Below are 26,954 nucleotides of genomic sequence, written 5' to 3'. Positions count from 1 at the left end.
AATGTTTGTAACATCTTTATTGGACTTCGGCTTTGATGATGTATGAAATCGATCCTGGCATAAGTCAGGCCCGGACATCATCGCCAGACCTTCATGGTCTGACAAAGTTATTCTTCCCTTTAATAACAACGTGAAGATTGATCTAGGTAATAAGTTGATCCGCTACCAATTAGATATTAGTCTGTATCTGGCTAATGTCTTATTGCGTGTGTTCTGATAGTTCGTCTTGGAAACTATGTTCATCCTGGACATATGTGGACGATAGAGGTCTGGTCAACCCACATAACCCCATATTTTGTACTATAGCCTATTGACTATGGCTTTTAAAGGCTATCGGTATATTTATATTGAGCATAGGAAGGCTATGCTCTTTATCATGCCCAGTGAAAGCCTTCTTCGAGGTTCAATTTAAATTGCATTTAGATTTGCCACTATCATTCTCCATTATATCACTCTTTAATCAATTAATCTGAATGATTAAACACTCCCCATCACTAAGAGAGTGCTCAAAGCTCCATTTGGTTATGCAATACTTGAGTAATAAACCTTCTTATTTTTGTATGAATTTTAACTGCTGCTATTACTATCCACAAATTACTAATCCAGAATGTTCAAACCGGCAAGCTTCGTTCCTCATGGCCCAATGGTCAAGGCGTCTGGCTACGATTTCGTAACCACTTCTCGGTTGGAACCAGAAGATTCCAGGTTCGACTCCTGGTGGGGAAGCTTATTTTTTTCATTTTTCCGTCTCTTTCAACTGATAGCAGCTCACCACGATTCAAGCGAACCCTCCGTCAAAGCACAAACAGAAGAAGAAACTCATGTCGGAAGCCTAGGGACGCCCCCCCACGCATATATGAACCTCCGCAAAAAAAAAGCACTAGGTGAAAAGGCCTTTGTGGGTGAGCAATCTTAAGGGTTTTTTTTAGCAGATTTTACGAATAGGGAGATATGGCTAGGGATAAAAAATAGATTTGACAAGTTACTGCTACTCAATTGCTTAATAGACATTCAACTAGGTATAGAAGTAGAGCAGTCATAGAATGTCAGCTAGGTCCATTTTGCTTAGACTTTCCAATGATGGAGAACCAATCGTTTCAGATTCTATTAAAAATGGTGTATTAACTTTCCCGGCGGCTACTTATGATAAAAGCCATAAACTGGGAGATGCAATCTTTGAATTGCAAATTAAATTGAATGCAGCTGCTAAAGTTAGTCGTGATGGGATGTTTCATATAAACGTTCCGGCAAACTCGTCTGATAAGTTTGTTAGAAGTAAATTTCAGAAAATTCCGATTGAAAGTTCTTTCCATAAGGATATTACAATTACGATTCCTATTTTTAATCCAGGTCCTTATAGTTTTTATACTACTTTTAAGAATCAAGAAGGGTCTGAGTCCGAAACAGATCACTTTTACTTTGTTGTGCCTCCAAATTTAACTATTAATGGTGATTATATTCCTTTTAATGCTATTAATATTGAAAGTGTTATTTCTAAATGGATTGGTCCATTGGAAGATTGGAATTCTTTTTTCAATAAAGTTTCAAATAAAGGATATAACTTTATTCATTTCACTCCTTTACAAGAACGTGGAGACTCTGATTCACCTTATTCGATTTATGATCAATTACGTTTTGATCCAAAACTTTTCAAATCTAACGATGAAGCTAAAAAGGTGATTTCCGACGTATTGAATAAGAATAATTTGTTATCTATAACCGATGTTGTTTTGAATCATACTGCTAATAATTCTGAATGGTTAAAGGATTTCCCCGATGCTGGTTATAACGAAGAAACCGCTCCTCATTTGAAAGCAGCCATAGAATTGGACACCAAATTGCTTGAGTTTTCAGACGATTTGGCTAAGTTGAACTTGCCCACCGCTATTAAAAACTCGCAAGATTTGGATTCCATCATCAATGGTATCAATGATCATGTTTTGCAACCTTTGAAATTATGGCAATACTATGTGTTTGATAAAAAATCACACTTGGATGAAATTAAAAATGTTTATTACCACAAAGATCGTGAGCTTCCTTCCATTGATATCCCCGGTGATATTGATACCCAAAATTTAAAGGCTTTGGCCAATTTTACTTTACAAGTTGCAAATGCAAACCTGAAAGTTATTTTGAATGATCGCTACAGTAATAAGTTGGACCCAGAAAAGCTCTTGAGCATTCTTATAACATTATTTCAAAAAAATGATATTGAATTCGATCAAATTGCAAGTAAAACTGAACAAATTATTGACGAAATAAATTCAGACTTGTACTCTTCCTATGATGATGACATTAATTCAATAAAAAATCAATTGAAAGATCGTATTCGTTATTTAAGATTAGATGATAATGGGCCTCAATTAGGTGAAATTACTAAGGATAGTAAATTAACTGAAGCCTATTTTACCCGCTTCAAAGGAACAAATGATAATAAAGTATGGGCCTTAGCTAATAATGGTTGGATTTGGGGTGGTAATCCCTTAGTAGATTTTGCTTCTGATCAATCTAAAGCTTACTTAAGAAGAGAAGTCATCGTTTGGAGTGACTGCGTCAAATTGAGATATGGTGATAAATATGAAGATTCCCCCCACTTGTGGGATCGTATGATTCAATATACTAAAGAAAATGCTGCAATTTTCAGTGGTTTTAGAATTGATAACTGTCACTCGACCCCTCTTCATGTGGGTGAAACCTTATTAGATGCTGCCAGATCTGTGAATCCAAATCTTTACGTTGTTGCAGAATTATTTAGCGGTTCGGAGGAAATGGATAAAATTTTCGTCGAAAGATTAGGTTTAACTTCTTTAATTAGAGAAGCAATGCAAGCATGGAGTGTTGGTGAATTATCTCGCTTGGTTCATAAACATGGTGGTAGACCAATTGGTTCTCTCACTTGGTTACCTTTGGATGAATTTGCTTATCCTGCAGATTCTGAACCAAAAGCAAGTAAATTTGAATCATCTTCTGAAATCAAAATCCCAGGCGTCTTAACTAGCAATGCACCTCATGCCTTGTTCATGGATTGCACCCATGATAATGAGACGCCAGCTCAGAAAAGGACAGTCGAAGATACTTTACCTAACTCTGCTTTAGTTGCATTTTGCTCTTCTGCTATTGGGTCTGTTTTTGGTTATGACGAATGCTATCCTCATTTACTTAACGTTGTCAGTGAAAGTAGACAATATAATTTGAAAGATATTGGTATTGGAGAAGTCAAGAAGAAGTTACATGCAATTAGAAAGTCTTTAGCTTTAGAAACTGAGGATGCTAGTGCTGATCACGAAATGTACATTCATCATGAAGGTCAATACATAACAATTCAAAGATATAACTCCAGGACCGGAGACGGATGGTTTCTTATTGCTAGATCAAAGTTTTCTCCTTTTGAAGGAGATCAAATCTTATCACCAGTTGTATTGAGTGGTAGCAAGGCAAAAAGTGAATTCACTTATACTTTGAAGAAAACTGGTGAGCATCAGCATGATGATAAATTTATCACTGGGATTCCGGTCAAGGTTGAAGAACTTCCTTCTCCTTCAACTGAGTTTGATGAAGGCTCAACTACAACTACAATCAAAATAGATGAAAGTTTCATTCCTGGTTCTATTGCCGTATTCTCTACTCAAACTCCTAAGGTAGATGCCTCTTTGGATAAGTTTGTTCGTGAAGGGGCAATTGAAGCATCGAAGAATTTAGATTTGTATGATTTGAATGCTTTATTGTACCGTTGTGAAGCTGAAGAACGAGATGCAAGTGGGGGTCTGGATGGAACGTACTATATTCCTACTTACGGAAATTTAGTTTACGCTGGTTTAGAAGGCTGGAATCTGATTTTGAAAAAAGTCATTTGGAATAACGATTTAGGTAGCCCAATTTGTGACCATTTAAGAGATGGTGAATGGGCTCTTGATTATGTTGTTGATCGTTTAGATAAGTATGTTGCTCATTCTAAGCATTTGGGACAATTCCAAGACTGGTTGCGTTCTAGAATTGATGCTATACGTGTTGTTCCTTATTTCTTAAGGCCACATTATTTTGCATTGGTTATTGGAACTGCTTATGAAGCTGCTCGTTTTAGAGTTTTGAGACAACTTGATGATAATATTAAAGTTTCCACCAATTTCATTCAAAGTTTGGCTTTAACCTCCATTCAAATGGTTGGATTTATGAATAATACTTCTTTAAAGCCAAAAGAGAAGATTGCTTCTGTTGCAGCTGGTTTACCTCATTTTAGTAATGATTATATGAGATGTTGGGGAAGAGATGTTTTTATTTCTTTCCGGGGTATGTTCATAGTTACTGGTCGTTATGAAGATGCTAGACAACATATTTTAGGGTTTGCACAGACTTTGAAGCATGGGATGATTCCAAATTTATTAGATGCTGGACGAAACCCTCGTTATAATGCTCGTGATGCAGCTTGGTTTTTTATACAAGCTATCCAAGAGTATGTCACGCACATTCCCGATGGTTATAAGATTTTGGATGAGAAAGTGAAAAGAAGATTTCCTTTGGATGACCATTATGTTACTTGGGATAGTGAAGAAGCTTTCAGCTATGAGACTTCAATTCGTGATATAATTTATGAGATCTTATCACGTCATGCTAGTGGGATTAAATATCGTGAAGCAAATGCCGGGCCCAATCTTGATTCTCAAATGAAGGATGAAGGTTTCAATGTGGAGGTTCATATTGATTGGGAAACTGGGCTTGTTCATGGAGGGTCACAATTAAATTGTGGAACATGGCAAGATAAAATGGGAGAAAGTGAACGTGCAGGCAATAAAGGTATCCCGGGAACTCCTCGTGATGGTGCAGCCATTGAATTGCAAGGTTTATTGAAAAGTGCTTTACGTTTTGTTAATCACTTACGTAAGAAGAAACTATTTGATTATACTGAAGTTACCAAACAAGATGGTTCTAAAATAAGCTTAGACGAATGGGAAAACTTGATTCAAGAAAATTTCGAACGCTGTTTCTACGTTCCTGAAGATGCATCTCAAGATGATGAATTTGTCATTGATGGTTCTATTGTCAATAGAAGAGGTATCTACAAAGATTTATTCCAAAGTGGTAAGCCATATGAAGATTATCAATTACGTTCAAATTTCCCAATAGCTATGTGTGTTGCTCCTGAGTTATTCACTCCAAGTAGGGCCTTGGGAGCAGTTCAACTTGCTGATAAAGTTTTAAGAGGGCCTGTTGGTATGGCCACCTTGGACCCAAGTGATTGGAACTACCGTCCTTATTACCTTAATGGTGTTGATAACGATGATTTTGCAACCTCCAAAGGAAGAAATTACCATCAAGGTCCTGAATGGGTATGGTTGATTGGGTATTTCTTTAGAGCCTTTTTGTACTTCAATCATATTGAAAAGACAAAAAGCCAATATAAAGAGGCCTCAATTGAAATATTGACTGCTTTAAATGAAAGATTACAGGGTCACATGAGCTGGATCAAAACAAGCCCTTGGGCTGGTTTAACCGAGTTGACCCAAAAGAATGGTGAGCTCTGTGGGGACTCAAGTCCTACTCAAGCTTGGAGTAGTTCATGTTTGCTAGATTTATATTACGATTTATGGACAAATGAAGAGTATCATAAATAATTTGGTTTCAAAATTATATCTACTTTATATAAAACGATAGAATGTCTAAATTTTGTATCTTCTCTATATTACTTGTTCGACAGAGGGAGAGCGGAACAGTTATCCGCTGGTTTTGCCGGACCCTGACCTAGAATAACCTGTCTTAAACAATAACCGTGCCAGATGGTTGCCCAATCTCCCAGCCAATAAAACCTTCAAAGATCCTTTCAGTTACTCTCTATTGCTTGACTTGTGATTTTGCAAACTTCCTGTGAAAAGTGCGGAATTTTTCACAGGAAGCACTTGGTCTCGAAGCTGTACCAGGCATAGCATCCACCGCTAGGGCAGAGGTTGAAGATTGGGATCATGGCCATGCTATCCAATCATCAAACCCCGAAATACTGCAATTGGTGGTCTTTGGTGGGGCACATTATCTTTTTGCAATAATTCTCTTTAACAAAACAAAAAAAAATGAAAAAAAAAAGCGGAATACTGGAAGAGGAGACCGGATATGGTAAGCCGCATTCGCTCGGTTATTGCGCTGGGACTAATTGATATAAATATACTAAAGTATCCTTGTTGTGATGAAGAAGGAATCGATAGAACTATCAATTAAGAGATACCATGCTTTCTAGAGTCCTTCAAGTCAGTGCAAAGAAACAAGCCGGTCGTTTTGCGAAGGTGGGCTTTGTTAGATTTCAATCCAGCTTATTGAAATTGAATACTAGTGTTGAAAATTTCCCCACAAATCATTTGGAATCGAAAAGTGAGCCATACTTAACTCCTAGTTTCTTTAATAACCAATTGATCAAATCGGAAGCAAACACCTGGTATGATATTCATGATCCTGCTACAAATCAAGTTATTGCTAAAGTTCCACAATCAACCGCACAAGAATTGGATGATGCAGTGAAAGCTGCAGATGAAGCATTCCATACTTGGAAGAATTATTCAATTATTAGAAGACAAGGAATTGCTTTCAAATTTGTAGAGCTATTGAAGTTGAATATGGATCGTTTGGCTGCAATGATTGTTTTGGAACAAGGTAAGACTTTTCCTGATGCCAAAGGAGATGTTTTGCGTGGATTACAAGTTGCTGAACAAGCATGTAATGTTACTAATGATTTGCAAGGAATTAGCTTGGAAGTGGCCAAGGATATGGAAACTAAAATGATAAGAGAACCTTTGGGAGTCATTGGATCAATCTGTCCCTTTAATTTCCCTGCCATGGTTCCATTATGGGCATTACCTTTGGTTTTGGTAACCGGGAATACTACTGTGATTAAACCTTCAGAAAGGGTTCCTGGGGCTTCGATGATTATTGCACAATTGGCGGCCGAAGCCGGAGTTCCTCCAGGGGTTATAAATATTGTTCACGGTAAACATGATACCGTTAATAAAATTATTGAAGATCCAAGAATTAAAGCAATTACTTTTGTTGGTGGTGATAAAGCTGGTAAATATATACATGATAAAGGTTCGGCATTAGGTAAAAGAGTTCAAGCTAATTTAGGTGCTAAAAATCATTTGGTTGTTTTACCGGATGCAAATAAAAATCAATTTATCAATGCAGTTGTTGGTGCTGCCTTTGGTGCTGCAGGTCAAAGATGTATGGCTATTTCAGTCTTGGTTACTGTTGGTAAAGAAACAAATGAATGGGTTAAAGAAGTTGCTCAAGATGCTTCCCGTTTAAACGTTGGTTCTGGATTTGATCCAAATTCGGATTTAGGTCCTTTAATCAATCCAGAATCTTTAACTAGAGCTAAAGAAATAATCACTGATTCAGTTAAACAAGGTGCCCAGTTATTACTTGATGGTACTGATTTCACTCCTGCTAATCCTAAATTTTCAAAAGGTAATTTCTTAGGTCCAACCATTTTAACCAATACTAAACCTGGTATTAGAGCTTATGATGAGGAAATCTTTGGTCCCGTTTTATCAGTCATCAATGTCGATACTTTAGATGAAGCAATTGAGCTTATTAATAAAAATAAATATGGTAATGGTGTCTCTTTATTCACCTCGTCTGGTGGTGCCGCTCAGAAATTTAACAAGGAGATTAATTGTGGTCAAGTTGGTATCAATGTCCCTATTCCAGTTCCATTACCAATGTTTTCATTCACTGGTAATAAAGGCTCTTTCTTGGGTGATTTGAATTTCTATGGTAAAGCTGGTTTAACCTTCCTAACCCAACCAAAAACAATCACTTCATTGTGGAAACCTGAAAATGTGGAAGAAATCTTAAAACCTTCTACTTCCATGCCTACTCAACATTAATAGAGCATTAAGTTAGCTATAAGTAAAATAAAAAAACGCTTATTTAATATTATAAAAAAAATTTGTAATTAATATCTTTATGTGATAAAGCGAAAAAAATAATGAAGGATGCGAGGTTCGAACTCGCGCGGACAACTGTCCAGCAGATCTTAAGTCTGCCGCCTTAGACCACTCGGCCAACCCTCCAATTTCATGTCAGATTTTGATGCTGGTTTTCCATATTGTTAAATTTGTCATTTAAGTTCAATTCTCTGATTTTTTTAAAATTTTAAAAAATCATTTAATTTCTGTTTCTTGGTGTCAGACCTTGAAGGTCTGCAGATGATGTACTGGCCTATCTACATTGATAGGTACAATACATCATCAAATGAAGACACGAATCATATTTAAAGTTTGTGTTAATCCATAAATGAGGCATTATGATAATGTGCATATATAAATAAATAGGCATTTCCATATTAAATGGAAAAATCTTACTCTCGACGTGGGCCGTGGACCAAAGTGATGCTTCTAATTGGTTGAAGCATGGTCCCCGACCTATGGAGAGTTCTCTATATTCGGTAATAAATATTTCTATATGATATTCACGAATTGGCTTTGGATACTTAAGCTTAATCGTAATAAGTTATTTCCTCCCTTTGAATAACGTGAAAAGATTAATCTGACAGTATCGAATTAATCCACTGTGCTACCAAGTATTAGTATGTATTTGACTAATACTACTTATGCGTGTGTTATGGTCAACCGTACTAGAACTATGTATCTAATACTAATGGATACTGGTGGTTGATTATGGGCCAGATCTACCCACATAACCCGATATAATGTCTTGGTCTGGTTTATATTAAAACCAATCATATAGGTTATAAAATTGAGAGGTGTGGCAAACATCCTTTGTGAAATATCATCGGGACAGATATCATAATACATGTACAAATATATAAATAGGTAAGTAATTCCACTTTAGTGGAGAATTCTTTTTACGACTCTTCGTGGAGCATGCACCTCCGTGACTGTTCCTATTGGTTAAATGGATAGAAGTATGCCCATGAAGAGCTTTTCATTCGGTAATATACATTTTATATAATCTTAATATTTGGCTTTTGTTATATTAGTATTAATTGTAATAAGTTATTTCCTCCCTTTGAATAACAGCAAAAAGATTAATCTATATAATAAATTAATCCACTCCATAATCAGTTATTAGTATGTATCTAGCTAATATCTTATTGCGTGTGTTATGGTCGTCCGTACTGGAACATGTCTATATGTATAGTATAGTTATATGTGGTCGAGAGAGGTCTGATCTTCCCACATAACCCCATAGAAAGCAAATTTGGCTATTTCTACGAATTTCATCTACAGTAGAAAGACTTGGTGCTTCCAAACAGAAGGTTGGTAGCACGTCAGTTAACTCGAAGAGCCTCTGAACGTAGTAACAAAAAGACTGCAAAATTTTTTTGTCTGCGAAAATCATCGAAGCACAAAAAAATATGAAAAAGCCAAAATCATCTAAATCATGAAAACAAAAATCAAAAAAGAAGAGTCTACAGCACGATGGTTTCCATTATGGTCTCCCACTAACGTACTCAGCATCGCTCTCAGTAGCTTAATAATTATTGATCGGACGGGTAATCATGTTTTATACTGGATATGGCCGTAGACGTTGACTTTTGAAAACTGGATAATATACTATGATGATTTATTGACTCGGGGTAAAAACCTTGAGGAATTTCAGGCAGGAAAATGACAGCTAAGTACGTTTAGCCTTAGAGAAAAAGCTCAGTAGTATTCATTCTCTTGGTTTATGAGTAGATGAACGTATATTCATTCTTGTAAAAAAAAAAAAAAAAAAAAGGATTAATTTACATCAAGTTCAGGTCAATAGTTGGGACATAATCAAAATCTTGCTGATTTTAATATTCGCTTTGTAAATCCAAGAAAAATAAAACCGTGATAACAATACATTCAAAAATAAATGAAATAAAGGCAAAACTTGCCAAACTCACATTTAAAGAAGTACTCGATTTCGTGGTTGTAATTTTTTAACAGTTTTCTGTAAGAAATGCAAAAAAAAGTGAAAAATGCTCTTTTTATTTGCATCCATTGGTCTATGGCATGCCCTTTCCTAATTCTCTTATAATATTCCATAGAGCAACGAATGCCCGTAACTCAAAGGGCTTACCAGCCTTCATTGTTAAGCGAGCTATATTTCCATAAATGGAAACCGGAAAAGGGTCTATAATAAACGAGTAGACGAAAGCCAGAATTGGAAATAAACAATCTTACAATTGAAAACAGACAGCGAAAGAACTGGATTACGTGGAATAAAGTTTCTGGTTGTATATCTAGAAGAATATAACTTATACACTATAGATAACAATCAATGCACCCGTGCATCCACACAATAAACCCGGATTCGGATTGAACAAACCAGCGAATACCGAAACACTCCATCCTCGTGTAAGAAGAGATATGGAGAGGCATGGGGGCATATACCAATGACTCATCTAAAACAAGGTACCATGATTGGTTGCAGTCAGCATACTTACTAGTAAGACATTAACCTTAGTAGACCCGTTTATCGGACTCCAGTTCGGAATTTTATATCGAAATGATATCGTCATTTCCATAGATTGATTAGATAGACAAAGGACTAAAGGATACTCGTGTAAACAATAAAACTCCAATCTATGAATTGACCCAGCATCAGTCATCTCATCTCCCATATTCACGGACGTAATACCGTTCGGCTGCCAGTGCATGCAACACCTTTTCTTGATCTTCGACCAAACTATCCGCTATTCACTACACTATAGCATCCGCTATTCACTACACTCTACGCCATACCCTATACACTGTAGACTCTAGACACTAGACAGTAGCTGTAGACAATGAAGAGTGCCAATTATCCGAAAACGAAAAAGCTCACTAAAAACCAAATGAAAAAATCCTGACAAAATTTGAAGAGCACCGAAAAAAACGAAGGAAAAAAAAAAAAAAATTCACCGGTGTTCAGCTCGGTATCGTTTTCAATTTTTTTTTTGAAATTATCACCATCTTCTTTTCCTTCATTTCAAGCTTGGATTCTGTACTTTAAGTTTGAACTGGTAGCTTTGGCAATTCCGTAGGCAGGATATAGGGTATCAAGAACGACGATTTTTGTTTTTAGGTGAATTTATTCCAATAGCAATTTTGCAAACCCCAACTTTTGAATTTTTCATTCATTTTTTTAGTTACTTCCCCAATTTAAATATTATTGATAAAGTCTATTCCTCATGATGAAGCAACAACAACAACAGCAACAGCAACAACAGCAGCCACCTCCCGGTGGGATGATTAGTCCAGGACTCCACACCTCCAGTAATATTCCAATTATTCCTGGAAGTGAAGCTATTGAAATTGACTATGAAGCATTACCGGATGATGCTTCATTAGCAGCACATCTTTCAGCAGGAGCATTTGCTGGGATAATGGAACACACTGTGATGTTCCCCATAGATTCTATTAAAACCAGAATGCAAATGTTTACCGGAAATAGTGGAGTAACCAGTTCGGCATCGGCCAATGCATTAAGTAAATCGGTCATTTCATCAATTTCGAAAATCTCGTCTAGTGAAGGAGCCTACGCTTTATGGAGAGGAGTTAGTTCAGTTGTATTAGGAGCAGGACCTGCTCATGCAGTTTATTTTTCGGTTTTTGAAGCCACTAAAACTTTTTTGGTGAATAAATTAACCAATTCTAAAACTAATAAAATAGTTACTGATGAAAATCATCCATTGATTGCTAGTGGTGCAGGGATTGCTGGTACCACTGCATCGGATGCTTTAATGACTCCATTTGATGTAATCAAACAAAGAATGCAAGCTACTTCTTATTCCCAATTTCATAATTCACAAGGATCAAAAATAAATTTGAAAAATTCAAATTCAGTCAAATTATTATCAACCGCTGCTAATATTTATAAAAAAGAAGGATTGGCTGCTTTTTATATATCTTATCCAACTACTTTATTCACCAATATTCCTTTTGCTGCTCTTAATTTTGGGTTTTATGAATATTTCAGTTCAGTTCTAAATCCAAATAATATTTATAATCCTTACTTACATTGTATCTCTGGTGGGATTGCTGGTGGGATCGCTGCTGCTTTAACTAATCCTTTTGATTGTATTAAAACCGCTTTACAAACTAGAGGTATTTCAAACATTGAATCAATTAGAAATATTAATGGTTTTACTTCTGCCGCTAAAGTCATATATTCTCAAGGTGGTCTTAGTGGCTTTCTTAGAGGGGTTAAACCAAGAATCATCTTCAATGTCCCTTCAACCGCCCTCTCTTGGACTGCTTATGAAATGGCTAAAGAAGTTTTATTGAAAAACTAGTCTCCTTTTAATGAATAACGTTGCATTTGCATCATTTCTCCGTTTAGAATCGCATATTTCCCTTTCTTTCCTTTCCTTTCCTTCCTGTTCCTTCCAGTTTCGATTCCCCCAATGTAAATTTCCCTTGTATATATGAGTTTTGCCCCTTTCTTTTAATGATTGATTATTACTCTTTTAATGATTGATTATTACTCTTTTAATGATTGATTATTACTCTTTTAATGATTGATTATTACTCTTTTANTAATGATTGATTATTACTCTTTTAATGATTGATTATTACTCTTTTAATGATTGATTATTACTCTTTTAATGATTGATTATTACTCTTTTAATGATCAAGTTTCAATTTACAAAAAAAAAATTATAGCTTTTTCTTCTTTATAACGTTTCCTTTTATTACTACTTCTATATAATCAATATCCTAATGCCGTACCTAGACTACTTGTAGAAAAAAATTACTATATGGTAGAATAAAAATATTACTGGTAGGAAAAAATCAATACCCAATTATCCCAGTTGGCTGTTTTGATAATTTTTGAGCAACAAATGAATAGATAACACAACTACCTAAAAAGCCTAATAAATTGAAGAACGCTTTACGGGAATACAACCTTTCTTCCTCTTCAGTCCGGAAAGACGCAAAGATCCTTCTTATACTGGCTATAATCATATCTGGGGAAAAGAAGTAATGGATTTATTTATTTGATTTAATTTTTTTTTCCTCCTCTTCGCAGTGCCCGACCCCAGACTCGAACAAGACATACAAAAAAAAAAGAACAAAATCCATTACAAAAAACCATTGAACAAAGGAAAAAAAGACATAAAACCTTACTAACAACGATGATCGGTATCGGGTGCTTAAGAAGATCTTAAGTTCGTATATTGCACTCAATAGCCCGTTCCCAATGAACGGACCAATCATTCGCAATGCCTCCCATACAGAAGGAATCTGTTGATTTTTCTGATGGCATTGCCCAGCGTGTCACTTATCACGCTCGGGAAACTCTCAGGAGTAGTTAGTCGGTTCACTTCACTATTTCAGAAGCTCAGAATGAAGAGTATCACCGAATTTCCCACCCGTATTGGTGTTCAATCACATGATCAAACCGTTTGTGGACGGGTAAATACGAAACGTTGCCAGTAAAGTTCGGAACCGTACGCGAGTGAGCCATCACTCACTGGTTCTAGTTTGGCTGCAATTTTTCTGCTGCTATGACAAGGATACATTGATTGAAAATAAAAATAATCATGTATGGGGAAATCTTCAATATTCGTGTATTAGTGATGTTCGGGTTACCAGGACTCAAACGGAGGTAGACTGAAAATACAGAGCAAGGCTGCATATTTAATATGGTCAAAATTTCTGATTGAGTTGAACAAATATATACTACTTAATCTTGGTGAATTACAAAATGCTGACTCGTCCTTATGAAGGCCAAGTGCTTATTTAAGCAGTGCCCTTATGTTATATACGCTTGCAGTGAACTTCAACTACAATTGAGTTATTTTGACTAGAGACTTATATTATACAATTATAAACTTATAAATGCGTTAACCCCAAACTTGGAGCTGTTCAAAGAATTCAACTCTATAAGGAGACTTGTCTAAATTATTAACAACGTAGTATCTAATATCATCTACCATTATTGGGTGGCCACAAGTAGTGAAAGCAATTGTTCCATCGGAAGAAGTGATTTCCTTTTCCACGTAGTCTTCCATAGAAGGTCTTCCTTCTAAGAAAGTAATATGACTAAGCTCATTTTTAATTGTTGAAATAACTGAGCTGTCAAAGGAGTTGGTTTCATCTCCAGATAAATCTTTTATATCTTTTTTAAGCTCCTCTTCTTCGGTAGTATTTTCATTTCCAACCAAACATTTTTCTAATTGGTCTAATTCACTTAATGAATCTGGTCTAGTTACATAAATGGTTGTTTCAATATTAGTATTTTTCAAATATTTCAATTCTTGATAAAACCAAGAAATCGATTTCCATTCTCTTATAACCCAAATTAATTTTAATCTTTGATCCCGATTTCTTTGAGCTAAATCAAGACATTCGGAATAAATACCCGGTATACCATTACCACCAGCAATAAAATTAACATTTTTATATTGACGAGCACCAGATGGTTCACCATAAGGACCTTCAACTGCCACTCTCATTTTACAAATTTGACCGGGTGATTTAACTAATTTTTGATAAACTGAATGGGTGGCACCACCTTTTATTTTAATATAGAGAGTGATATAATTATTACTTTCATTTGAAGTAGTGAAAGTGAATGGGTGAGATTGCCAGAAACATGTTGGATGAATAAAGTGAATGAAAGCATGTCCACCAGGGATTGATTTCCAATATTTTGGCTTTGGAACAGTAATTTTAAGTGTTTCTCCAGCTAATAACTCAAGGGTTGCATTTGGAACTCCAAAACTAATTAATCTTCCAATTCTAACTGCTCTATCAAAAGCCCATATTGCTGCACATGCCCAATAGAAATGAGAATAACCAGTTTTATCAGTGTGGTACCAACCACCAACAATGAAAAGGCAAGCAAGGGTAATATGAATTAATAAGAAAATTTCATACATTCTTCTTCTGAAAAACATCATACCTTGTAATAAGATAAATCCACCGGCAACACCAGCAACAGTACCCCAAATCATAAAAGGTTTTTTCATTCTTTTATCATATTTTAAAGCGATTTTGTCTTGAACACTAAAAGTGATTGCATGAGCAATAACTAATAATATAACTATTCTTGAAACCCATCTATGATAAGTTATAAAAGTAGCAAAATTCCATCTAGTAACCCATTGTAAGAAATTATTTCTACCAGCAAATAAAATTAATAAAGGAACGATGAAGTTAACAGTAATACCAGTTCTATCACCAATCAATCTAGCCAATTCACCGGTTTTATTAGTAAATTGAGGATTCCCAGGAACACTTTTAATTTGCGAACCAGAAGCTAATATCACCAACGCCAAAAAAATTGAACAGATGATAGTTTCGAATCTGGTTGGAATCAAAAAACTGAAAAAGGAAAGTTCAGTAACATGTTCATTGGTTTTCTTACGGTTTTTAAGAGCACTTAAAGTTACCCATTTTCTATAAAGATTGGATTTTGGACCAACGAATTTGTTAGTTAAACTTGGGAATAATCTCATGGTCCAATTACAAATTGCAGCAATTAAAATCACCAAAGCCCAATAAGATAATAACCCAGCACCATAATAAAAAGAATAGTTGTAATTGAATAAATACATTCCAAGACCATTTCTATAAGTGTGGAAAGTTTTCATATCAAAAGAGATTGGGAAATCAATTAATTTGGTTGTATTGAAATTTTCAATTTTAGAAACATCTTTTCTTTTAGGTAATAATCTAGTATAGTTTTGCCAAAATTCGTGTTCTGACATTTTAAAACCTGCTTCTTCACATGTAGATATGAAATGGTTGGCATATTCTTTACCATAACCTTGGACGTAGCAAGGAGCAAAAGAACCAAACCCGGCTTCCAGGTTGCACATACAATCCATATCTAGTTTTTTCAATTTCGGACCAGCATCACAAACAAGAGCTTGTTGTAAAATCAAATTAAGACATACTTGATCAGCAACATCGGTTTCGGAATATAATTTCGGAGGTTTAGCCCAGACGTTTGAAATCAAACTTATGAAAACGAAAAACTTCAAAAAGAACATATTAAACCTCTGTCCCATGAAAAAAAAATAGAAAAGGAAAGAAAAAAGTAGAACAACATCGTTGAAACTAAATCATATTTATATGAAAATCTTTTTAGTTTGAAAAAAGGTTTTCGTAGAAGGACAAGAAATAACAGAAAAGCCAATATAGATCAAGTTAATTAGAATATTGAATACAAAGAGAAGATAATTAGTCTTTGGGTTCCGACAGAAAAATTTTTTTTTTTTTTTTTCTTTTGGCAGTTACCTATTAGAGATTTTAATAAAAATTATCAGATTAATCAGTGAGAGAAATACATTGTACAAAGTTAATCAATGCTACTGTTTCAAAGATGCCGTATATAGGAGTTATTTTACGAAAGGGCAAACCAACCTAATTCTGGAAACAAACAATTAACATAAGTCCAACTTTTTTTACGACAACCTTGGAAATAGGAAAATTATCTTGGATTTAAAGATTGAATAGCAGCAGAGCTAGTAGGAAGCCTCTGACAGATGTCAAATATCAGAGGCTTTGACAGCCCCTTGACATTCTGACAGGAACGTCTTGACTAAAATGGTTAATTCTTGCCTTGGTATTTTGAACCAGGAGGTTGGAAATTTCTTGGTTCTTTGTAAATACTGTTTATATCCCACGGCAAATCATTTGATGTAACCGAAATCACCTTCGATACTACAAAACCCCTTTGGCAACAGCTCATGTGGCCAATCCCGGTGCCAGAATTCTTCATCTGCTAATTCAATATCGCAAGCTCTGTAAGGATGGTCTTTTTCACTCCCGGACTTGTTTCGGGATATGAGCTCTTCACCTCGTTTTCTCCATAACAAGGTATATAGCTGGACTTTCCCAACAACAGTGTCGTGGGCATTTCTGGTTACATCTGTCGCTGTCCGACAGTCGATCTGTCCGACAGCCACCACCGCTAATATTTCGGCTGATGCATACTGATGGATTCGATAACTATTTGACATAATTTTTTTAAGCTGGTGCACGGGTGCACGCGGTTCCGGGGCAGGAAAAACGGTGTTTTTGCAACATTTTCGGCGGAGAGGAAAAGCAGCCAATCAGATCTCGAGTTTATGGGAGGTGTCTGGTGTCTGGGTGTATTTGAGGTGTCTGGGTGTATTTTCTCTGGCGTCGTTATCCAGTGACTTGCCAGAAACTGACAGGAACTAGCAACTTGATAGGAACATGTTGGGAAGTAAGGGAGTCCTGGGGCTGGACTGTCTAAGACAGCAGACCGGGTCAGATCTTGTACCTGACATGTTGATTAGATCACCTCATCTACAAAAGAAACCGCCATTATTCCTGAGACTGTTTGATGTAATGAAGATGAGGTAAACCAAATACAGATGTACGGAGAAGTTGATTTGAATTTTTTTTCAAATCACACGAATTGATTTTTGCAAGTGACCATCGCATATGACTAGCAAACAACCCAGGTGAAATTGAAGGGATCAGCTAAATCTCGCGTTTATTTGCTTTTGCATTTGCTAGAACAGACCATAAGCTGGTTAGGATAGTACATGGATTTTGCTCTAAACAACAAGCGAGTGTAGTTATTTTCTCGATAAATTGCTTGCAGCTGGTGCTGATTTATTCTGCAGTTGTTGCAGGCCCATTTGGTCCAGCTCAGCCAACTTTATTTGTCAAGCAGTAATTCTTGCCATTGCCCATTGCCCCGATGTTAGCGTGAACTCAATTCCATGCATGGATGCTGTTATGTGTCATGATGCTTGTCATAATATTTGTCATGGGGTTTGTTTTATTTGTCATGATGGTTATGGCTACGTTCTACAACCCAGAAGCATGCTCCTTACTAAAACCCCATAATCATGTTGCACCACGGCAGAAGTCTTCCAAAGAGGAAACAATCAAAAATAGGCTTAAAATTATATGTATCGGTTTGTGTTGATGGAATTCCTTGCCTCTTGTCGGCCAGTATGGAACTCCATTCTTTCAACTCCGGTCTAGTCCTCAGCACTTTTTTTTTTTTTCATGGGCTGCTACCAGAACCAGTACAACAGCAAAACCAGCACTAAAACTCGTCTCATCTACAACGACAAGGTCTGGTATTACAAAACCGTCGATCCTCCGTAGCACAGATGGAAATAGACTGACAGAGAACAAAGTGAAAAAGAAAAATAATAATAAATAATTAAATAAAAAAAAAAAAAAAAAAAAAAAGAAAAGTCCACCTTTGAATCAGGTTTTCATACATATATATGTACGATTTCTCGAAGTAAAAGCTCTAATGTCTTTTCCTTTTCCTCCTTTGTTCTTGATAGTTCTTTCCGTTTCTTTAGGGGTTCCCATAGTCATTTCATAGAGAGTTTACCTCCAACTAAGTGATTTCCCACCCAAACCTCGCCGAAAATCTTTGTGCTTTGTTCAATTAACTATTGGGTAACATTTCGAAACACTTCTACAAAGTTCTGCCCGTTAACTGCTGATTTCTGCTGAGTTCTGCTGAGTTCTGCTGAGTTCTGCTGAGTTCTTTTAGTGATTCTTCGTTGTTGGTTGGATTTTTTTTGCTCTTCTTTTCTATTCTTTTCTTTTTTTTGCCTTTTTTTTTTTTGTTTTGTTAGCAGAATTGACTTTTTTGCGATCATTTAATGTGGCAGCACTAATTTTTCGCGTCCAAAATATTTAAGTATAGCATCCCGCATAAGCACCGTTTTGTTGTTAGGGTTGCATTGTCGAATTATTTAGGTATCTTCGATCGAAAAGTATAAAGATAGCTTCCGTTGCGTTATTTGAGATTTGGAAGAGAAAAAGAATTGAGTTAGTAAGAAACGTTTTTTCCGGAAATAGGATATATATGGATATTGTTCATAATATTGTTGGTTTTCTAAATGAAACTATACCAGGGAACTAATGATGATATACAGAACGACTTGAACACTTCTGATTGGGGTCAATTTAGGTCGATACTACCTCTGGATAAACTGAGATTATTGAATTTTTACATTGTGGAAGAGGTTTATAATATTTTATTTAAGAATTTTTTGGCTGCTTTTGATCCAAATATTGATAGTGAGTTCGACATCACGGCTAGTTCTTTATATGGGTCCCCGGTTCGAGAACTAGGGAAAGGAAGTTTTGGTAAAGTTTTCCTTTGGGAAAAATTCAATTCAAAAGATCCGAAAAACAATAATTTTTTTGCAGTTAAAAGTATTAAGATTAACAATAAGAAATTTTTTTTGAAAAATGAATGTAAACGGGTTTTCAGAGAATTTTTGATTTGTTATAATTTACAAAATGATTCAATTGTTAAAGTTTATGACTTATTAGTGGGTCCTTATCATGACGAATTCTTACTTATTCAAGAATATATCCCCGGTATTTCTCTAAAAGAGGCAATCCCGGTGGAAAAGTTGTTTTATCTACCAAAATTTTGTGATTATATCTTTAAACAAATTGTTATTTTGGTGAAATTCTTACATGATCATGATATTGGCCATAATGATTTAAAACCGGCTAATATCATTTTGAATTTACAAAATTTTTCAATAAAATTAGTTGATTTTGGTCTTTCAAGATTCTTAAGTGAATTCTTAGATAATGATTTAGAATCAAGCTTATTAAAATCAGGTACTTCCCGTTATTTACCTCCAGAACTGAATTATCCAAGTTTGAATTATTATAGAAACGATTTAAGCATTAAAAGAATTATAAAATCAAAGGATACCTGGTGCTTAGGCTTAATCTACTATAATATGGTTTCAAAAGGTAATAGCTTGTGGGAAATTTCCCATCCTTCCGATATAAAATTTAACGATTATAAAGAACGTAACTTCATTCCTAAATTTCATTCAATTATCGACTACCTTAATAACTTGGCTGATTCGGATTTGGACGAAACAGTAAATGCTTCTAGAAGAATCATGTTTTATGGTATGTTACATCTACATAATAATAAAAGAGTCCCAATTGAATATATCTTGGATAGTTACTGGTTTCAAAAAATCCCTAACCAGCTCTTATTGAATGAAAAAGATTTTCAAATATGTGATGACTTATCTAAACTGTTTGAATTTGATGATCATAACGATAGTTCATAGTTTGTTTTTCTAGTTTGTTTTTCTATTTTGTTTTTCTATTTCGCTTTCTGCTTTTTACTTGCATCCTTATGGCCATTCTCATGATTGTATTTTCGTTCTTATAGATTTCTGCCCTTTTTTTTTTGTCCTTTAAGGCTTATATAATTCCTAATAAATTTATGACTTTCCTAGTTACTATTGTTCTCTATAGGGCATTTCTGTCAATGCATGCACGGCTAATGTCTGCTTCACAGCTGCTAAAATTCTGTAATCGTAAGGCGAAAAAGGTCTCTTTTACCAGATCTTACCTGATATTCCCTGTAGATCGCTTTTGACAGCATCTACAAAAGGTTGGATTTATGCTACGTCCCATTAGCTCCAATATGGATTCTCCCCTCACAGTAAAGCTGTGCTAGAATCAGCAACTGGCTCCACGGAAATCCTTCTTTCTCTTCCGACAAGTTACATCACTCATCACACGTCCTAAAATATGTTAAGAAATATGCTGAACAAACGTAAATGGAATTCCATGCTATCGTTTAATCAAACATTGTCTCATTTTCGAAACGTTTACCTGCTGGCGTTTAAATCATAGATTTGGCCGGTCGTATCATGTACCTCTGCTTATTGAGAGAAGTATACCAGTGAGTGCTAGTCCCTTCGTATTCTAACCGTAGTCCCTCCGCATTACTAGCCGGTACCTAACTCAAAGCCGAATCAAACGCCTGTGTTTTCTACAAGCAAGCCACTCACGTAAATGTGCTATTGATCTTCAACAAGGTATTCCGTATCCTTAAAGCTACATCCACATTACCTAACAAGAATCCACAGACAGTGTAAAAACCTTAACTTGCTGGCCATTATTTCTACCAAACTGCAAAGTTTGTTTCAATAAAATGTACAAGTCCACAACGTTAATACTGTTATTGAGTTTTCAGCTACCCCGAATTTTTTTTTTATTCAATAGAAAACGAAAAGATGTAAATTCCCTTTTCCACAATGGTTGTAGTCAACGTCTCCTTTTTATATACCATGTATTACCGTGTTGCAATAAGGTCTATTTATAGAAAGCTTCTGTCTTTTTCTTTTTCAATTTGTGGCTGCAAAAAAAGAACAGAACAGTAAAACCTTTTTCTTTTTTTGCAGACAAATAGACTACAATTGGCTATGTTTATCCAAAAATAACCTGACTACCCTTTTATAACTTATTTGTAATTTCATGTTGTATTTCAGAAAAGTATAAAAGGAAGGCAGTTTTCTACAACTATTTGAAAGTCAGGTCTAAATTCTATATCTTTTATTATACTCTAAAATTCCTAATTGGATTGATTTAAAATGGCTTCTTTAACTAGTTTCGATTACAGCCATAGAAAATTTGCTCCAGAATCACTGGTGACTATCGTCTCCAAAGATGGACATTCTTTCACAACCACAAGAAGAATTTTTCATTGCTCATCGTTACTTCATAACATCTGTATTGATTTAGATCCTTACTGCATTGAAAATGAGACTTTTGAAGTTCCTTTGCCAACCCTTCTGGGAGTGGTATTGGGTGCAATTATTGAATATTTGGAATTTCATCACGCTAGAGAGTCCTCCTCGGCCTATTCAAAAAGAAGTATTCTTCAAATGTCTTTACTAAAAGGTTGGAATTCACACTTTTGTGAAAAGCATTCCAATTTGGTTTACGAGTTCATTATCGCTGCTGACTATTTGAACATTCGCCCATTATATGAATTGGCTCTTAGTTATGTTGCTCGTCTGATTGAAAATAAATCTGCGGATGAGATCAGAAAGCTTCTAACTCATGGGTAATCAATTTCTGCATTTTTTTACAATTTTTGTTATTTTCGTGTAATTAGTTAAATAAAACTGTCCTTGATATTTAAAATTCTTAATTTAATGAATCATTTGTATCCCATAGCGCTAATTCTCCATAATCTTTCTCTATGTAATTAAAGGGAGCTACACCATTTAGCTCAAATATACTTGGTACTACAATTTTAATAATCAATGTTAAAATTATATTATACAATTAAGCAGTTATATTATACAATTAAGCAGTTATATTATACAATTAAGCAGTTATATTATACACGAATAAATAATTAAAAATGTAAGGTTTAGTTTTCAACATCAATAACAAAGTCTAGGGGCCCTTTCCCTCTAGTGATTCTGTGGTGATCTCTAAAATGTCTCAAGTAGTTAACCAAAGGTTTATCAACTGTTTTTTGAGTACATGCCGCTTCAATTAGTTCGTGACAACATGGACAAATAACACACTTTCTGTTCCTTGCTTGAGGGATTGTTTTTCTGTGTTTGTTGTTTTTCTTAACATAATAGTTGCCAAAATTATAGGGGTTTGGTGTAGTATAATTATCAGGATAGACACCATGATAAACGGCAAGATGCATGGAGTAATTTGAATTTTTAAGATTATGGAACACTAAATTGGGACAATATGGACATAATCCTGCCCTTCTAGAGTTGAAAGGATGACCATTGGAAGGATCAATTTCGACCCTGAAGAATTCTGGTTCATATGGATATTTAATACCAAATAAAGGATTCTTTAAATATTTGACATTCTCATGAAGATTCTCGATTGGCTCTAAAGAGGTTCTTGCATGACATTTTCTTCCAAGAGAACAAATATGTTGCTTGGAATGGTCAATACAGGAAGCTAAGTGATTATTATTTGCCATAACTTTTTCATTTTCAGCAGTGGTTTTAAAAACATTATCAGGAACAATACCTAAAACTTTGCAAGGAACAGAAATGCCAGCATAATCAAAAATCCTATCTTGAGGTTTGTTTTTAGAGCCTTCTTCGCAATTTGAACGTTTTCTTTTGCAACTAAAAGTTGCATTGAGTTCAACTTTTCTTTTTTTGTTCAAGTTGGAGGATTGTGAAATAGAGACTTCTTGAGAAGAATCTGTTTCTTGTGGAACAGTTCTTGGTAAAGTGGAATTATGCTCAGCTAATAGCTTGCCAAATTCCAAATCATCCATACTACCAAACAAGTCATCAAGGTCTTTCAGTAAGTAATTTGTACTACTGTAAGTGTAGTTAGAAATTTCTTGTCTAATCTCACCACTCTTCTCGCCAAATATTTCTTCCATGAACGAGTCTTCAAACGAAACGTCCACTTCATTAGGTGTAGCTTCTTTCTCAATGAACGGCACCTCTGGAATCAATGCTGTATCATCAAATAAGTTCTCGTAAGAAACCTCAGAAAATTGTGCTTCTGTTTGAATTGGTTCTTGAAAGTTTTGTAATTCGAGGTTGACTTTGATTAAAGGAAATGTTTCCAACTCTGAGTTGAATTCTTTGAGAGGTTCTGCGATAAATAAACTAAGATCAAAAGGTTCTACCAATGACATTATAGCAAAGTGAATTAACTTAAGCAAGCTGAAATCAAGAATTCAATTGAGTTAAAGAACAACTTATAAGCTTATCAAAAAAAATGGGAATATCTCCCTTTTATACTCTTAGAGAATATATTCATCTCTTTTGTAATTATCCTTAGTTATTTATAGACCCAATCGGAGAGAAGATAAAAGAACGTTTGCACAGCCGTTTCGATCAAAATGCAGGGGCAACAGTGTTGCATATCCGCTTTGGAAGAATAGCTTAAATTATATTAGATATTCTTCCAAACCATATGCATTTTCTATAAATAGTTAAAAGGAAGAAAAAGTTGTCTTTTTTTTTTTTTGCAGCCACAAATAGTTAAGGCCAAAAAAAAAAAGTTTTCCTTTTTTTCCATTATATTATTAAAACTTTCGAGTGGTTTCGAATTTTAGCTTAATGATGTATTGCAATCAAATTCAACCTTAGAGGAAGTAAGCTTATCTGTTTTGTCATTTGAATTTCTCACTTCAATTTTAATTTTAGCAGCCAAATGACAAAATTAGCTACAGTTTTTTTTTTTTTTTGACGTAAAACTACATTTATTTGGGCGAAGCCCCGATTATGAAGCCTTAACAAAAAGCTAAAATAAGCCTAACTATACCATCCTAGTAGGTACTTAAGCCCTAAATTGTAATTCTTTTGTTTTTAAAATTCTGTGGCCACTCAATAACTGCGCTTATCTTCAATATGCAACTTACCTAAATAGGGCATTGTGTATCAGAGAAGATATTGTATTCTGGTTAAGTTAATATATACATATTTAGACCTTAAGACTTTTTTGAAGTAAGCTAGGAAATTAAGCGTGGATTAAGTTACATGGTTAGCTCAGAATATGCGGAGCAGTCCAAGCCTGTGGTTTATTACAAATTAGTTAAACAGGTAGGATATGTGACCACTTATAAAACTTCATGCTATAAAAAGAGAAGAACCTTCTAACAGGGCCTTTTTTAGTGATGATTGAGGTAGTATCGCATATAAAAGCTGAGAGTAAATTTTGAGTATGTCAACAGTCACAATACTGATCTATTGAAATGACAAAATGTGAATCTATATCTTGATAAATATACTATGTACAAAATTAAATCAATCAGGATAGATGAATTCAAGTAAACAAATACCATTTGTCTGGGTTTGCGAGTTTGAAGCAAGTAGAATCTTGTTGATGGTTCGAGTTGTTGAATTTTTGGCTTTAACAAAACTTATTTGAAGGTTTCCCAGTAACAAAACCTACTTCTAATACTTTTAATACTTCTAATTAACTATTATGGCTCTATAAAGGTATAGTCTGGAATCGTTTTTACTTTAAAGGCCTTTCTTTGAGCAAATATAAAGCTATAATTTTTGTCACTTTTCCAGGGTCTTTGTCGTCTTTTCTCTTGTTTTTTGTCCAATAATAAATCCTAATTCAATTTTAATATATATTAAGAACAAAAATACTACAAAACTTGTTATTTGAAAAGCTTAAATTCTTATATGTATTTTCTTATATGTACATATTTTTGCTGACTAATGAATTCATGATGAATTTTTGTTATAAATCAAGCGCCGTGGCGCAGTGGAAGCGCGCAGGGCTCATAACCCTGATGTCCCTGGATCGAAACCAGGCGGCGCTAGCTTGTTTTTTTTGCAACTTTCATTTTCAAACTTACTAATATATATATATATATTTGCATAGTATATTCTCATCTATAAATGTTAAATGGCATGGCCGATATTAGCGTTCATCCCAAAACTCTCTTAGTTTTTCACCAGCAGCTCTATAAATTGCCAAATCGTCTTGAGTCAAGGATGGGAAATGTCTACCAGTAATTAAGGATGGATTTTTTATTTCACCTAAATCAACTAATCCATTGAGATAAACGAAAGCATCGTCTACACCAATAGTATGATAAGCTCTTGTAATACCTTTTGATTTCAATCTTTCTAAGATCCATTGCTTTTGATCTTTTCTACTTGGTAAAGAAATTTTTGACGTCAAAAATCGTGATAGTAAAACTGCTTGATACTCGAAAACTCTAAAAGAAACGCCATCGATTGGTACTCCGATAAAGTTAATCAAAGGTTCATGGATTAGGAAAGTATGTTGATAAAGGTTAGGTATTATTATACCTTCTTTAGTTAAATCGACTTGGTCTTTTTCAAATAACCGATTCAAAAATGGAAAGCTAAATTGATATCCGGTACAATAGATGATATGATCAGGATTCAAGACTTCTGAATCATCATCAAAAATTACCTTGAAATTTTGATCATCTATGATTTGATAGTTTCTAATAATCGGTTTATAATGAACATTTGGTTTACGAGATAATTTTTTGGCTCCGGTTGCTAGATTTCTAATCGATTGGTATACTTCAGTGGCTGTATCAGCAATGAATTTTGATAAATCAGCACCTGAAGCTCTTGATCCAACCACTATAACTTTCTTACCAGAATAAGGAGTTGGGTTCCGATAAAACTTCGCATGTTGAACAACAGAAGGAAATTTTGATTGAACTTGATCTAAATTATCAACTTTAGGTATGAAAGGAACGTGATAATGACCGATTGAAATAACTATCGAATCAAAAGTTTGCTGAAACCATAAATCTTCATTGTCACTAATATTTTTTCTTATAGTAAGTTTAAATTGATAAGGGATTTGGTTTCCATCATTGCAATTTTTTGTGATACGTTCAACGTCTTCGACTGTAGTATTAAATTGAATATCAACGGTAGAATCAGATGCATTTCTCTTTATGTAGTCATCAATGTATTGCTGAACCACCAAGCCATTAACGTATTTAGAAGCTTCAGGATTTGTATCACCAGTATTCCAGGAATTGACATCGCTATAAGTCATCATTTTTTCAATGATATTAGTCTTGATACCTTGATAAGAAGGAGTCTCTTCGAATCTTTCTTGAGAAGTTTTTGGTAAAACGATTTCCGATATTAATTCATTAGTTGACTCATGAAAAGGATTTCTCAATTGAGGATCAGTCTTAACATGAGTATAACCAGCTTTTAAAATATTATTGGGGGTCTCAATTGTTTTTTCATCAAGACACCAAACACCACCCAACTTATCTCTTCTCTCAAACAAAGTAATTGAGTCAAAATGTTGTTCTTTCAAGAGTGAATCAAGTGCAACAGCTCCCGATGCACCACCACCAATGATAGCGATATTTTTGATTTGATTTGGTGGAATTGATACTCGGTCTTCAGTATATTCATTGAAAATCTTAGGTGCACTGATAGAAGGCATTTTGAATGGATAGTAAATATAAGCAGCAAGTCGACATTATCTGTTACTTTATATATTTTAATCGGCAAGAGGTTAAAGATTCCGCTATATTTATTAGCTGATGAGGAATCTCACTAAATTTAATCCACAGTTTTGCAATTAACTCCCTTAGAATCTGGCACCATTTTCTAATTTGAGTAATACAACGATGGTACCAATGGGCCAACATCACATTATAGGAGACTCTGTGTTGTTATGACAGGTCATAATTACATTAGTTGCCGAGATGGTAAATGTGATACCTCATATTTGATA

General features: G+C 34.8%; 10 protein-coding genes and 3 non-coding genes across 13 annotated transcripts; 7 read left to right on the top strand and 6 right to left on the bottom strand.

Moving 5' to 3' along the window:
• Positions 1-629: 629 nt before the first annotated feature.
• HYPBUDRAFT_t117 lies at positions 630-726 on the top strand. Its single transcript has one exon. It is a non-coding gene; the product is annotated as a tRNA-Arg (tRNA).
• A 317-nt stretch (positions 727-1,043) lies between these two features.
• GDB1 (bifunctional 4-alpha-glucanotransferase/amylo-alpha-1,6-glucosidase) lies at positions 1,044-5,609 on the top strand (the record flags this gene model as incomplete). The annotated part of the gene is made up of 1 exon (XM_020218671.1): positions 1,044-5,609. The coding sequence occupies one exon, from the start codon at positions 1,044-1,046 to the stop codon at positions 5,607-5,609; it is 4,566 nt and encodes a 1,521-aa protein (XP_020075946.1).
• Positions 5,610-6,212: 603 nt separating this feature from the next.
• Positions 6,213-7,865, top strand: ALD6 (Ald6p; the record flags this gene model as incomplete). The annotated part of the gene is made up of 1 exon (XM_020222259.1): positions 6,213-7,865. One exon carries the CDS (start codon positions 6,213-6,215, stop codon positions 7,863-7,865), a length of 1,653 nt encoding a protein of 550 aa, XP_020075945.1.
• A 102-nt stretch (positions 7,866-7,967) lies between these two features.
• On the bottom strand, positions 7,968-8,051 carry HYPBUDRAFT_t99. The gene has a single exon. It is a non-coding gene; the product is annotated as a tRNA-Leu (tRNA).
• A 2,878-nt stretch (positions 8,052-10,929) lies between these two features.
• On the top strand, positions 10,930-12,393 carry MRS4 (Fe(2+) transporter). The gene has a single exon (XM_020221253.1). The coding sequence runs from the start codon at positions 11,144-11,146 to the stop codon at positions 12,245-12,247; it is 1,104 nt and encodes a 367-aa protein (XP_020075944.1). The 5' UTR covers positions 10,930-11,143; the 3' UTR covers positions 12,248-12,393.
• A 225-nt stretch (positions 12,394-12,618) lies between these two features.
• Positions 12,619-13,303, bottom strand: HYPBUDRAFT_205051 (uncharacterized protein). Its single transcript, XM_020223044.1, has one exon. The coding sequence runs from the start codon at positions 13,170-13,172 to the stop codon at positions 12,945-12,947; it is 228 nt and encodes a 75-aa protein (XP_020075942.1). The 5' UTR covers positions 13,173-13,303; the 3' UTR covers positions 12,619-12,944.
• Positions 12,747-12,920, bottom strand: HYPBUDRAFT_108849 (uncharacterized protein; the record flags this gene model as incomplete). Its single annotated transcript, XM_020218663.1, has 1 exon — positions 12,747-12,920. One exon carries the CDS (start codon positions 12,918-12,920, stop codon positions 12,747-12,749), a length of 174 nt encoding a protein of 57 aa, XP_020075943.1.
• A 466-nt stretch (positions 13,304-13,769) lies between the features above and the next one.
• On the bottom strand, positions 13,770-15,026 carry HYPBUDRAFT_152897 (uncharacterized protein). Its single transcript, XM_020221252.1, has one exon. It carries the CDS (start codon positions 14,927-14,929, stop codon positions 13,802-13,804), a length of 1,128 nt encoding a protein of 375 aa, XP_020075941.1. The 5' UTR covers positions 14,930-15,026; the 3' UTR covers positions 13,770-13,801.
• Positions 15,027-18,811: 3,785 nt separating this feature from the next.
• Positions 18,812-20,020, top strand: HYPBUDRAFT_148656 (kinase-like protein; the record flags this gene model as incomplete). Its single annotated transcript, XM_020220143.1, has 1 exon — positions 18,812-20,020. The coding sequence occupies one exon, from the start codon at positions 18,812-18,814 to the stop codon at positions 20,018-20,020; it is 1,209 nt and encodes a 402-aa protein (XP_020075940.1).
• A 1,304-nt stretch (positions 20,021-21,324) lies between these two features.
• HYPBUDRAFT_152895 (uncharacterized protein) lies at positions 21,325-21,823 on the top strand. The gene has a single exon (XM_020221251.1). It carries the CDS (start codon positions 21,335-21,337, stop codon positions 21,812-21,814), a length of 480 nt encoding a protein of 159 aa, XP_020075939.1. The 5' UTR covers positions 21,325-21,334; the 3' UTR covers positions 21,815-21,823.
• Positions 21,824-22,173: 350 nt separating this feature from the next.
• HYPBUDRAFT_94312 (DUF4451 domain-containing protein) lies at positions 22,174-22,809 on the bottom strand (the record flags this gene model as incomplete). The annotated part of the gene is made up of 1 exon (XM_020223923.1): positions 22,174-22,809. A coding segment is annotated over one exon (636 nt), but the record flags the coding sequence as incomplete, so codon positions are not given.
• Positions 22,810-24,954: 2,145 nt separating this feature from the next.
• Positions 24,955-25,026, top strand: HYPBUDRAFT_t118. Its single transcript has one exon. It is a non-coding gene; the product is annotated as a tRNA-Met (tRNA).
• Positions 25,027-25,127: 101 nt separating this feature from the next.
• On the bottom strand, positions 25,128-26,660 carry HYPBUDRAFT_148653 (uncharacterized protein; the record flags this gene model as incomplete). The annotated part of the gene is made up of 1 exon (XM_020220142.1): positions 25,128-26,660. One exon carries the CDS (start codon positions 26,658-26,660, stop codon positions 25,128-25,130), a length of 1,533 nt encoding a protein of 510 aa, XP_020075937.1.
• Positions 26,661-26,954: the final 294 nt, after the last annotated feature.

Source organism: Hyphopichia burtonii (genome assembly GCF_001661395.1).
Source record: "Hyphopichia burtonii NRRL Y-1933 unplaced genomic scaffold HYPBUscaffold_4, whole genome shotgun sequence".
Taxonomy (NCBI): Eukaryota; Fungi; Ascomycota; class Pichiomycetes; order Serinales; family Debaryomycetaceae; genus Hyphopichia; species Hyphopichia burtonii.
Note: the sequence above shows the minus strand (reverse complement) of the source record. Positions and strands in the feature narration are given on the sequence as shown.